Here is a 12,771-nt window from a genome sequence, read left to right on the forward strand (position 1 = left end):
AGGAGGATCGCAGGTTCACAGCCAGCCTGAACTACTTAGTGAGGTCCCCTGCACCTAGTGAGACCCTTTTTCAAAATAAAAAGTAAGGCTGAGGGTGTAGTTCAGAGGTAGAATGTCCCTGCATTCAATCCCCTGTACTATTACTACTACTACTAATAATAATAATAATAATAGTGGCTGGAGGTGTATCTCAGAGGTAGAATGTCCCTGGACTCAATCCTCAGTACCACACACCCATACCAAAAAAAGAACTAGAGACAAGTACTCAAGTACTGCTTGCACTGTGTGGCATTTCCGGGGCCAGAACATCCCTACTCCTTGTTCTTTCTGACTCTCCAACTGTGTCCTGAGAATACCCCAGATTTCACGTCCAGCAAAACAGAATGCCTTTCCCACATGCTCACAGGTACAGCCAGGAATGAAAAGGTGCATTTGGAGGGAGGCCTTGACCTAGGCCATATTTTATTCTAAAGAAGTTTTGAAGTGAACCCTTCTAGGAACCCAAAGAGTTCTTCCCCGTGCATGGGAGAAGAGGAAATGCAGAAGACAAGACGGGGGGGGGGGGTGCAGGGAGAGCAGGCTGGTGAGGGAGGAGCTGGCAAATGAAGATGGGACGGCAGGGCTGGACAGCCCAGTGATTGAGGGAGAGTGAGCAGGACGGGTGCGGCCCGCGTGTCCACATCGGCCTCAGACCTGAACCAGGGAAGCTCACCCCAGAGAAGAAGGGGTTCAGGCTCCAGAGGAGTTGGGTAGAGGGCAGTGGAACGTGGCATGGTGGGGTCTACCAGAGCAGAGCTTTCCAGCTGAGAACACGGCTGTCGGCTCGACACTCCTAAGTACGCTAGTGGGGATTCTGGGGACTCAAGGAAAAGCCCTGAGTAACAGTATCAAAGAGGAAAAAAAAAAAAGCAAAAAACTTCATATTTCATTCTTACTTTTAAATTTTAAATTAAATTTAGAGCCAGGCATGGTGGTGCACATTTGTAATCCCACCACTTGGGAGGCTGAGACAGGAGGATCCCAGATTCAAGACCAGCCTCAGCACTCGACAAGACTTATCAGCAACTTAGTAAGACTCTCAACAACCTAGTGAGACCCTGTGCCAAAATTTAAAGAGGCAGAAAGCCAAGTACCACACAAAAAATAAATTTAGATTTTAAACTCAAACATAACAGCAAAAATTGTACATGCTTACGAGAAATCATGTGATGTTTTGATACATGCGTTCATCGTATCATTTTTAAATCTAATTAAGCATATATAGCCCTTCAAACACTGATCATTTTTTGTGACTTTTACGTGATGCAAATGAAGTTTCTCTGAAGAAATGGGAAAGTCTGTGGCGAGGCTGAAGATTTCAGGGTTCTGGTCGGCCTAACCCAAGCAGCGTGAACTTCTAAATCCTCTCCACCTCTCTCCCATTTAACCCAAGTTCTTTTCATGCCAACTGTCCCTTTAGAGAATGCCCAAGGCCAACAGACTCCGGCATGTCTTTGGGACAATTCTGAAACAAGAAAACTGATGTAGAGTCATCCTGGAGGGCATCCTCCAGTCCAACAAGCATCAGCGTGCAGAGGGCGGGCTCAGGGCCAGGCCTGTCATAGTTCTGACTGGATGTAGGGACGCTTACAGATGAAAAGAAACTTGTTGTCACAGGAAGCATCATTCCAGGACTGTAGCGAGGACACTCTTATATTCACACAGTGTTCATTGTTCCCCGTATTGTTGGGCTCACCAGGAATCCAGAACCTACCAAGTAAAACAACAAAGCAAAATGGGCTTACAAAACTGGAGAACAAAGAACTCATTTCCATTACAGAGATGAGTTCCTTCAACCCCAGCCGTGGTCCCCACCTCCTCAAGAGCAGAGCAAAATTTTGGCCCCAGTATGAAGAGAACAGGCTCAGAGGTAGAGTCCAAATACCACACAAAAAATAAATTTAGTTTTTAAACTCAAACATAAAAGCAAAAATTGCACATGCTTATGAGGAATCATGTGATGTTTGATACATGCATTCATCTCTACCCCTCTACTCATACCCCAGGTTCAGAGGCATACCCCTCTATGCCTCTACTCACACCCCAGGTTCAAGCCACATCAGCCCACATGCTCTCAGCCCCTACACAAACCACTCTGCAAAGACCTGGACTTGGGACACTATCTCTCCTGGGCTACACAGAAGGCCTGGCTGCCAAATCCCACAGGCTTGGGGGGGGGGCATGGATTGTCCTGGGCCCCATACCCAAGGAGTGGCAGTGGTGAGCTAGACCTCAGTTCCAGTGTCCCTGATATGCCAACAAAGGGACAAATCCCAGCCCTGTGCTCATGGGAACTATCCCCAACCCCTCAACTCTGGCCCTGGCCTAGGAAAGCCAGGCTGGGAAGCAGGGCACAGGAGCTCACCTCTTACTCTGGTCCTTGTTGAATGGCATGTCATCCACCCAGGTCCAGCTCCCTTCGCTTCCAGTTTTGGTCAGACCGATCCAGTATATGAGTCCACCTGCTGTCTTGTACAGAAACACCTGTGGGAGGAGGAGAGAAAGAGAGAAAGAGAGGGGCCGGCACGACCTGAGGTTGGCGCACCTGTCTCAATCCTCGGCACACACACTCGCTGTGCACACTGGACACTGGAGCCTCTTCCTGCCTTTGCCCACCATCCACCTTCCAAATTCAACTAACAAACGAGGGACCCAGGCCTTCGTCCCCTCCAGAAGCAGGTGCTGGAGTGCAAGAAAGACTCAGCTAAACTTGAGAGCAGGGCCCCCCACAAGATGGCCCAGAACAGTGTCTAGATCCAGGGAACCCCTAGTGCCAGGCATGAGAAGTCCTTTATCTGCTTCTCCTCCTTTATTCTCAAAGTGGATACCATTATCATTCACGTCTCATTAACTAGTAGTCTCAGACCTAGTGAAGGTGAGCAGTCTGCCCAAGACTACAGGACTAGTTAGTTAGACAGTGGGTTAGGACTCTAGACTACACCAGAGATCATGTTCTAAATGCTCTGCTCCCACCTCCCAGGTGGGAGGGACCTGGCCAATATTCTACCTCACTGGGAAGCAGAATGGCTAAATCATGCGGTGTCATTAAAGCTGTCTGCAAATATTTCTGTTTTCTGAACACATGGAAAGAATGCCCCTCCCTGCCCTCTTTGAAGCCAGGAGTACAGGGTAGTGAATCTGAGCAAAAATGAAGTGTGTTATCTCTGGACAGAAGCTTTTAAGAGCCAGTGCACAGTTTGCCATGTCCCTTCCAGCCTCAGCAACTGTGGACATGGGTAAAGATGAAGTCTACTTCAGCCTAGGTGGTGAGCAACTCACAAGCCAGCCCCTGCTGGCTGCCCCGGTTAGACTTGTAGAAATATACAGGAGAGAAATGATCCCCCAGTATTAGGTCATGGCTACTACTTGGGGCTTTTTGTTACCACGGCGTCACGTTGTGTAGCCTCCGGAGACAGCTGTGGACACCCAGAGCCCAGGGGAAGGGCACTCACCTGCTCAGCCTCAGAGGTCACCGACGTCAGGTGGGCGTCCCTGGACACACAGAACTGCTGGGCACTGTACCAGGTCTTCGGGGTGTGAGAAAAGTAATAGAAGTTCCCCTGGAAGTACTTCCAGCCTTGAGACACCATCTGCAGAATGTCATCTGGGGAACAGGATGAGGGTGAGCATGGCCTCCTGTTTCCCAGGGGTGCTAGCTGGGGACAGGGGGTCTGAATGGCATCCTAGAGGCAGCAGTGAATGAGGCTGGGCTCTGGGGTCCTTGAGTCCTGCTGTGGGGGGCTGGAGGACACCCTCTTGGATACTGAAAGTCAGACTGATACCGACGAATCTGGCTTCTGGGATTCGAAAAGAGACAGTGAGAGGGGCTAGACCACAGATCTTTCTTTTCCCAGGACAGGAAGCAATTCTCCACTGGCCAAGTCAAGTGGCTGAGCTCCAGGGCTCAGGATAAGGGCCACAGTGGAAAGTGGTGAGGTTTAGGCCAGGATAGGAGACTCCATGCTCTGCACCTTGGTGTGGGGGTCCAAGCTGGACCCGTAGCACCCTCTAAGTGCCATTCAGCCCCCATGCTAAGCCCTGACTCCTTAGCTCTCTAGCCCATGCCTGCCCCTCCCCTGCCCATTGGTCAGCTTGCAATGTTATTTCCTGAGTCCCTTACTCTGGCGTCTGAGCGACTTGCGGATATTCTCCAAACTGCTCTGCAGTCCCTGGACCTTTGCGTTGAAGGCACTGGCTTTATCCAAATTTTCTTTTAGCTCTGGAATTTGGGCATTTAAATCACCAATTTCCACCCAACTCCTGCTTAAGCCCTGGATCTGTGCGTTGGCTAAATCCATGCTGGCTTTCAGTGTCTGGACCTGAGACCGCACGCGATTCAGGCTGGCATTCAGCACCCGGATCTGAACTCTGGCCCCTGTCATGCCGACACTGTTCCCCTTGACTTCAGAACCCAGAGTGCTGACGTTGTCCACACGATCTTGCAGCAACTGGGAGTTGGTCTTAACGTCTGAGATTGTGCCCATCAACCAGGGATCTGAATTGGAGAAAACCAAGAGGTGAGCTGAGGGATGGGAGTGGGGATATTGTTGGGGTGATAAAAGGAAGCAAGAGGAGGGGCTGGCTCAAGCTTTCTCAGAAACCACAGAGGTCCAAGGAGCTGCCACCTGCCTCCAGCCATTAATGTGCAGCAAGCATGCAAGTGGATGCCCAGCCTGTGCTAGGAACGCGGCGAATCAGATGAATAAAACATGGGCTCCTTGAGAGGCCTCGTGGGCAAGCACAAGCAGCCATCAGAACCTGGTCCTGATTTCCTGAGTGTTCAAGCAGATTTGGAAAAGGGATGCCCTCAATCAGCCCTTGTCACTGTCCCCATTTAGGCCTCTGAGCCCCCTCAGATGCTCCCCTGCCCTCTCCTTTCACAGACCCCTGCCGCATCCATCAGCTAGGAAGCCCACCCCCAGGTCTGCTCACAGGCCCCTTCATGGCTGTGGGAAGGGGCCAGCCATGCAGACTCCAAGTCTAGAAGGAGCTTGTTCTCCAGGGAGCATAAGAAGGGAAACGAGGAAGCCACTTCTCCCTCCATCCCTCACCCCACCCACTCTCACACTGCTCAGGCCGCAGGTTGGGCGCCATGGTGAGGGTCAAAGGCAAGTCCCAATGGGAAGGGCAGGGTTAGCAACCAGACCTGGGACAGCAAGTGGTGGGAGTGGAGGGACGCTGCTAAGAGAGCAGTATGACCAAGTATGTTGTGAGGCCACGCGGAGAGAAGACAGATGTCCCCTCCTTCTGCCTCCTGGTGACCTCATAGGTCATCAGCAGCAAACACCGTGGAGGTTCTAGAAGAGGAAGAGTGGATGGGAAGGAAGGCTCTGTTGCCATGACCTTCGCAGGGAGGGAGAATGAAAAGTGTGGAGGGGTCCTGGAGAGGGCCATGAGTGTGCAGATCTGAGGCTTGTTGGCCAATTTCTTCACTGGCCAGCTGGGCAGTGACATGCTGGAGCTCAGTCCCTCGAGGGGTCAGGAGACCTTGTACTCACTGTTAGGGGCTGTCCACAAAGCCCTGAATCCAAGGGACACAAGGCTCAGAGTGCTGCACAGTGGGGAGAAAATGGCACGGGATTAAAAAGCAGGTGGATGTTTTCTGAGGACAGAAGAGTGTGCCCTTGTGCACAAACACACAAGCATTAGTGCCATCACCAAAAACAAAACAAAATATTGGGGGGAAAAAACAGGGGCACAGTTGTTCCGGCATAGGGAGAGAAAAGAAAGGAAACAAGTCTGGGAAGGAGAGACCACGGAGAGCCGGCAAGAGAAGGTCTGGGTCTGCGGGAGCTGACTGGCTGTGGAGAAGGACCAAGGGGACAAGAAGGACTTACAGAGAATGGCCTGCAGCACAATGAGGGTGGCCAGGACCAGCGACAAGCAGACTAATGCCACACGAACAGTGAGAAGTTTCCTTGGGACCAGAGATGAATCTGGCTTAGGAGGCGGCTCTGGAAGAAACAAACACAGGTCGGTTAGGGAGGAGTGAACCATGGGCTGGACGCAGAGCACGAAGCGCCGGCGGGTCCTTGCCTCGGGGCCACAGGGAGATGTTCTGCTTGTCCACGGTGAAGTGCGCATCGGGCACCTCTCGCTCTGAATTCTTCATCCTGCACGCTCACCCCGGCCCTTGAGGCACTGGCACCTCTGGCTGCCTGTCTCCAAGGCCCTTTTATCTAGAGAAAGCAGGAAGTGATCCCACAGCAGGTCACTGTGTCACCCCCGAGGTTCCTCATTCCTGGCTTAGGCACCTTGCTGGACCAAGCCCGCAGCATGGTCCCCTCCTCAAAGATCTGAGATTTCAGGAAGAAGCCATTTGTCTGGATCTCTGGGAGTCTGTTACATGGACACTTCATTTTTTTTTTCTTTTTTAATTTTATTCATGCATTATCGTCTCACATCATAATGTGGATCATGTTGACAATGAAATATATTCACACAGTAGTTGGTACCCCCCACTGCTTACCCTTTTCCCTCCCTCCCAATTCTGAGTGTCCAGGTTAACAATAATTCACATTTATACACATATTTGAATGTAGCTTTTCCATTAATCAACCTCAGCCTTCTTCCTCCCCCACCCTTCCTTTCTGGCTTTGTTGAGGTTTCCCCTCATTATCTGGAGTCCCTCTGGTATCCTTAATACTCCCTAGCTTGAGCATATTAGAGAAAACATGTGTCACTTCTTTTTCTATGCTTGGAAGATCTCACTTAGCATAATGTTCTCCAGGTCTTTCCATCTTCTTGAGAATGACATGATTTTATTCTTCTTTATTGCTGAGTAGAATTCCATTGTGTGAATTTCCCATAATTTTGCAATCCATTCATCTGTTGATGGAGACCTAGGTTGGTTTCACATTTTGGCTATTGTGAATTGTGCTGCTATGAACATGGGTATGCATATATTGCCGTAGCTCTCTGATTTCAACCTCTTTGGAAAGATACCCAGGAGTGGTAGAGCTGGATCCTATAGTGGATCCATTCCCAGTTTTCTAAGGAATCTCCACAACATGAACACTTTAGCCATCTTGTCCCACAGCTATCCCTTCCCCTTGTAAGTATCCCCTCATCCATCATCCATGCACCCGGCAACATGTATGGCGTGCCTTCTAGCACTTAGGCAGACTGAACTAGGCACAGGCCACACGGATAAATAACTCACGGTCTTTTCACTCAAGCAGCTCAAAGTCTGGTAGGAAAGATAGACTTAAGCAAATAATTACTAGATGCTGAGCAAAACCATAGATGGATGTCCACAGCTCAATGGAAGTACAGAGAACAGAGTAGTGGTCCAATGTTTCAAATAGAGGAGGGAGCGTATTCAACAGCAGGGAGGCATAAGACAGCATAGAATGCCCTGGAAACTGGAAACAGTTTAGGTCCTGGGTGGGTGTAAAGTATATGGCAAGAGGGGGAGGGCATGGGACTAAAGAGGTACCAGGACAGATCATGAAGATCCTATCAGATCATGTTAAGGAGCTTAACCAGGGAGAAAAGAGGACAGAGACATTGCAGAAAGATCATTCTCGTCACAGTGAGAAGCAGAGACCGCGATGCAGGAGGCGTGGGAGCAGGGAGGCCAGTTAGAAGATGACTGCAAGAAAATATTCCGCACTATTTTGTTAAGGCATCTTTAGCTGATGCAATGTCCCTTCATTAAATACAACTTAGAGATTTCAAATGTAACTGTAAGGTTTGGGTTCTCCTGCCTGCTTCCTGTAGCTGTTAGCATCTCAAACTGGGGAGGCTGCACAACATCAGACTAAAAACTTGTTGTTTTTCTCTCTCCTCTCCCCTCTTCTCTCTCCTTACTTCCTCACTCCTTACTAAGGCCCTTAATAGAGTTTCATATGTGGGAAATGCCTAGGGCATGGAGGAGCTCACTGAAGGACCACATGTTCTCCTCGGAAACTTTTCATTCCTTGAAGAATTCTGCCAAATCTGAGAAACCTGGTACATAGCAGTCTCTAAACAAGTATTTTTCAGAAGGTTGGAAAAAGGGAGAAAGGGGCAGGGAAAAAAGGAAGAAAGTTGGTATAGATAATTAGATGGATGGATGGATGGATGGATGGATGGATGGATGGATGGATGGATGATTCCTGGATGAATAAATGGAAAGATGATGGATGAGTGAGTGAAGGGGAGGTGTCTGGGTGGATGGATGGCATATCAGTGGATGAATTAAGGAATGAATGAATGAATGAATGATGGATGGATGGATGGATGGATGATATAAAATATCATGGTTGATCATGACTCTAAATAGTATGTAGACTGGGATCTGTTTTCCAGAAGCTAATACTTCTTCCCACTTTCTCCAGCAATTTTCATTCCCATTTGAAAGGCATAAGAAGATATGATTTATACCTTATACAGAAAGAAAAAATTTCTGGTCACAGGACTATAAAACTGGCCTGTCCTCGCCAAGTTAAGCACTGATATTAGATGGCAGGTTGTGTCAGGGACCAAGGTTGTGGGTTAAATTAGCAAGGCCAATGGAAGAGCTCCCTACACTTGCAGGGGCTTCTGTCACCCTTGATATTTTGTTTGTTTTGTGGTACTGGGGAGTGAACTCAGAGGCATTCTACCTCTGGGCTATACCCCCAACCCTTTTTTATTTTGAAACAGGGAGGGAGGTCTCACTAGGTTGCTAAGAGTCTCTGTAAATTGCTGAGGCTGGTTTTCAACCTGGGATCCTCCACATCCATCTCCTTTGATGTGTGAGAACCTCCCTGCTCACACAGCCCTGCAGCCCTGTGTATTTACATTTTCTCTCTCTCTCTCTCTCTCTCTCTCTCTCTCTCTCTCTCTCTCTCTCTCTCTCTCTCTCTCTCTCCCTTCAGCTGACTGGGCTCAGGCTGCACCTGAATCACTGGATAAGGAAACCCAGCAAGCATCCTGCACTTTATGTCCCCAGACCTGTGGGAAGGAAGCCAAGTGGCAAGGATAGCACCCCATTTGTCCAGTCTCACGTCCTGCCGGCCCACTTTCTGTCCATAGCCCATGCCTGCTGTCTGCCCTTACCTTTGACATAGCTACTTCCTAAACTGAGGTCCAGACTCTAACTTACTGCCTGCCTCTGAACCTCTGTGAATGCACCCGCTCCCTTGGCCGCTAATCTGGTCACACAGCCTTGGTTCCACCAGGGCTTGGGAGGGATTAGAGTGGTCTGCTTCTGGGACTTCCTGTTTGGTACCCATTCTAAGCCCCAAGTCACTTTGGTCCTTCTGCTCCTAGCTCCTGGCCCAACATCTACAACCTGCCATAGTCCAGTGCCCTCCAAGAGGTAGAAAGAATCCAAGTGACACAGATCCCTTCAGGTATCCCAGTCTCCTCCTGGGGCATTCCAGGACAGAAGCTGCCACACAACACCTCATGGGATTGCCTGGTCCCCTCTTCCTCAGGTGACTGTTCTCAAATTGCTGCTGGTGTGTGGCACAAGTTATTGATAGAACCCACAGCTGTCTCCTCAGTGGCCCTGGAAAGGATGGGGATACCTTTCCAAGCTGGAGCCCATTGAGTAAGAAGGGCTGGTGCAGGGAGCCAATACTCCAAGTGTTGGACGCTAGGTAGGTATTCTGCTGACTCCTGGACAAAGGCCAGCCCAAGCCCGGTGTGGTGGTGCATGCTTGTAATCCCAGTAAGATACTGTTTCAAAATAAAATAGGACTGGGGGTATAGCTTGGAGGTAGAATATCCCTGAATTCAAAATGTCCCTAGTACTAAAAATAAATAAATAAAAGAAGAAAAAGAAAGCTGGCCCAGCAGGAGGAAGCTGAGCAAGAAGCCAGAAATCTTAGGCTGTGGGCCTTCTGGGGTTTCAGAGGAGGTGGGTATAAAAGTTCCAAACCAGAAGTTTCATTTCCCACTTTGTGGGGAAGGAGTGAATCACGGACCACTTTCCTAGGGCCTGTTCAGCCGCAGGTGTTTACTAAGCATCTCTCCCATGCAGACCTCTGGGTGTTCTACCTGGCCTCTGGCCTGGGAGGAGAAAAGAGTACCAGGTAGAAGTGTCAGCCACACCTTCCAGCCAGAAAGTAGACAATCCCCTGCATGCTCAGAAGATGGTCTGTTCTTCCTGACAGAAGAGGAACTTTGGACTAACCTAGAGTGACCAAAAATCACTGCTGTGATACGAGAAAGGGAAATCCGTGTTCACATTCCCACTTCCCCTACCCCCATGCTCCTAGGATTCTGAGATTTTCTCCAAATAAGCACCTCCAAGGCATTGTGACCGGAGTCCTTCCAGTCAAGGCATGGTGGACACCAGAGTGGACAGCAAGCTGAGGCGTGGAGATGGGGACTGGGGAGAAGACAGGGAGGAGGGAGAGGAGAGAGGACAGAGGAGAGAGGAGAGGGAAGAATAAATATACAAGGAGAGGAGATGACTATTACATCTAGTCAGAGCTACCCCAGAGCCTTAGAGAAGTTAGTGTACATATATCTGTTACTTAGTTCTTTGTTTGTGGTTTGCTTTTTTAATTTTTCTGGTATTAGGGAGAGAACCCAGGGGTAGTCTGCCTCTGAGCTACACCCCAGCCCTATTATTTTTCTTTTCTTTCTTTTTTTGTTTTTGTTGTTGTTATTGTTGTTATTGTTGTTGTTTTGGTACTAGGGGTGGAACCCAGGGGCTTTCTACCTCCGGGCTAAACTCCCAGACCTATTTTTTCTATTTTATTTGGAAACAGGGTCTCACTAAGTTGCTGAGAGCCTCACTAACTAAGTAGCTGAGGCTGGTTTCGAACCTGCGCAATCCTCCTGTCTCAGCCTCCGAAGCGCAGGGATTACAAGCCTGCGCCACCACGCCTTGATTCCTATTTTTTTTCTTTATTTTTACTTTGAAACAGGTTTATGAGAGTCTCACTTCTCCCTCAGACTGTCCTTGAACCTGAAATCCTCCTAATCTCAGCCTCCCAAGTCCTGAGATTACAAGCATGCACCATCATGCCCAGTTACTACGTAGGTTTTATAAGTTTGAAAGATATAATACCAATATCCAAAATCTATTGAGAAAGAGGGAGAATTACACAATATGTCCTGAAGGGAGGAACAGCTATGTGTATCATTTGAGATTCTCCTGTAGGAAGATTGGTCTTTCCTGCCCCCTATTTATTAATTAAATAATTGATTTTTACCAGTATGGATTTATGTAAAATAATATTATAGTGTAGTTTATAATCTACTTGTTACCCAAATTTCTCCATCTTTGGCCATTGGGACCTCTTTCAGGTTGGTTCCTGCTTTCTTTTGATACGTCCCTATCTAAACACTTCCACAGGTTCGCAGCCAGCCCCAGCTACCTAGTGAGGCCCTCTGGAATGTAATGAGATTGTTTCAAAACTAAAGAATAAAAAAAAAAGGGCTGGTAGTTTAAGTTAGAAGTAGAATGCCGGCAGGCGTGGTAGCACACGCTTGTAATCACAGCATTTGGGAGGCTGAGACCAGAGGATCGCAGTTCGAGGACAGCCTCAGCTACTACTTAGTGAGGCCCTTTGCAACTCAGTGAGACCTGTTTCAAAATAAAGAATATGGAGAATCTTTAGAAGAATGGGAACAAATTTACCATTTTATCCAGCAATACCACTTCTGGGTATCTACCCAAAAGAAAGGAAACCAAACTATCAAACTAATGCGTGTGTATCTATGTTCATAGCTGCACAATCCACCACAGCTAAACTATGGAACCAGCCAAGACGTCCATCAACAGATGAATGGATTACAAAACTGTGGGATATGTACACAATGAAATTTTACTCAGCCATTAAAAAAAAACTCAATTACATCATTTTCAAGGAAATGGATGGAACTGGAGGACATTATGCTAAGTGAGATTAGTCAGTCACAAAAAATAAGAAATCAGATGCTTTCCCTAATATGTCAAAGCTAAGGAGAAATGGGTCATAGGAGGAACTCTAGATGAAAAAGGAAATCCTATCGGGGAGCAAACATGACAACCTAAATGAGGAGATGGGAGGGGGGAAGAAGGGAATTCTCTAAAACACACAATGTACTTAAACATATCGAAGTCAACCACTAAGCTAAGCCAGGGGAGGAGGGACGGGGAGGGAATGGGTTGGGAATTGGATAGGGGTTAAATCAGTGATGTGTACATGTCTGTACACACAAGTTTTTTACCCCAATATGATGTATGAATATAATGCACCAATAAAAAAAAGAGAAAAAAATATAGGGCTAGGGGTGTAGCTCGGAGATAGAATGCCCCTGGGTTCCATCCCCAGTACTGCAAAAAAAAAAAAAAGTAGAAAGCCCATGGGTTCAATCCTCAGTACATAAATAAGTAAATAAATCTTACTAATTAGCCTATAATCCTAGTACTTGGGAAGCTGAGACAGGAAAATTGCAGGGCCAAGATCAGCCTCAGCAAGTAAATGAGACTCTCAGAAACCTAGTGAGACCCTGTTTCAGAACAAAAAAAATTTTTTTAAAGGGCTAGGAGTGTAGCTCAGAGATAGAATGTCTCTGGGTTCAACTCTAGTGCCACAAAAAAGGAAAACTTACTTATCAGTGCTAAGCATTTATCTGTAGATGCTTTGGGTTTCCTGAGATGAAATCCTATCATCTTTGAATCCTCTCATCTATAAATCTATGATGAAATTCTATCATCTACAAATATATGCAATTTTTATTTCTTTCTTTTCAATTCCACGTTTTCGTTTTCGTCCCTTGTGCATGGGCAAGGACAGCCAGCTGTTGATTAGAAGTGGTGATCTG

At 47.8% G+C, this 12,771-nt stretch overlaps 1 protein-coding gene across 1 annotated transcript; it reads right to left on the bottom strand.

Moving 5' to 3' along the window:
• Positions 1-1,598: 1,598 nt before the first annotated feature.
• CD207 (CD207 molecule) lies at positions 1,599-6,151 on the bottom strand (the record flags this gene model as incomplete). Its single annotated transcript, XM_080711391.1, has 6 exons — positions 1,599-1,749; positions 2,405-2,523; positions 3,492-3,643; positions 4,160-4,534; positions 5,877-5,993; positions 6,076-6,151. 6 exons carry the CDS (start codon positions 6,149-6,151, stop codon positions 1,599-1,601), a joined length of 990 nt encoding a protein of 329 aa, XP_080567517.1.
• Between the last annotated feature and the right edge of the window lie 6,620 nt (positions 6,152-12,771).

Source organism: Muscardinus avellanarius (genome assembly GCF_963383645.1).
Source record: "Muscardinus avellanarius genome assembly, chromosome: 15".
NCBI lineage: Eukaryota > Metazoa > Chordata > Mammalia > Rodentia > Gliridae > Muscardinus > Muscardinus avellanarius.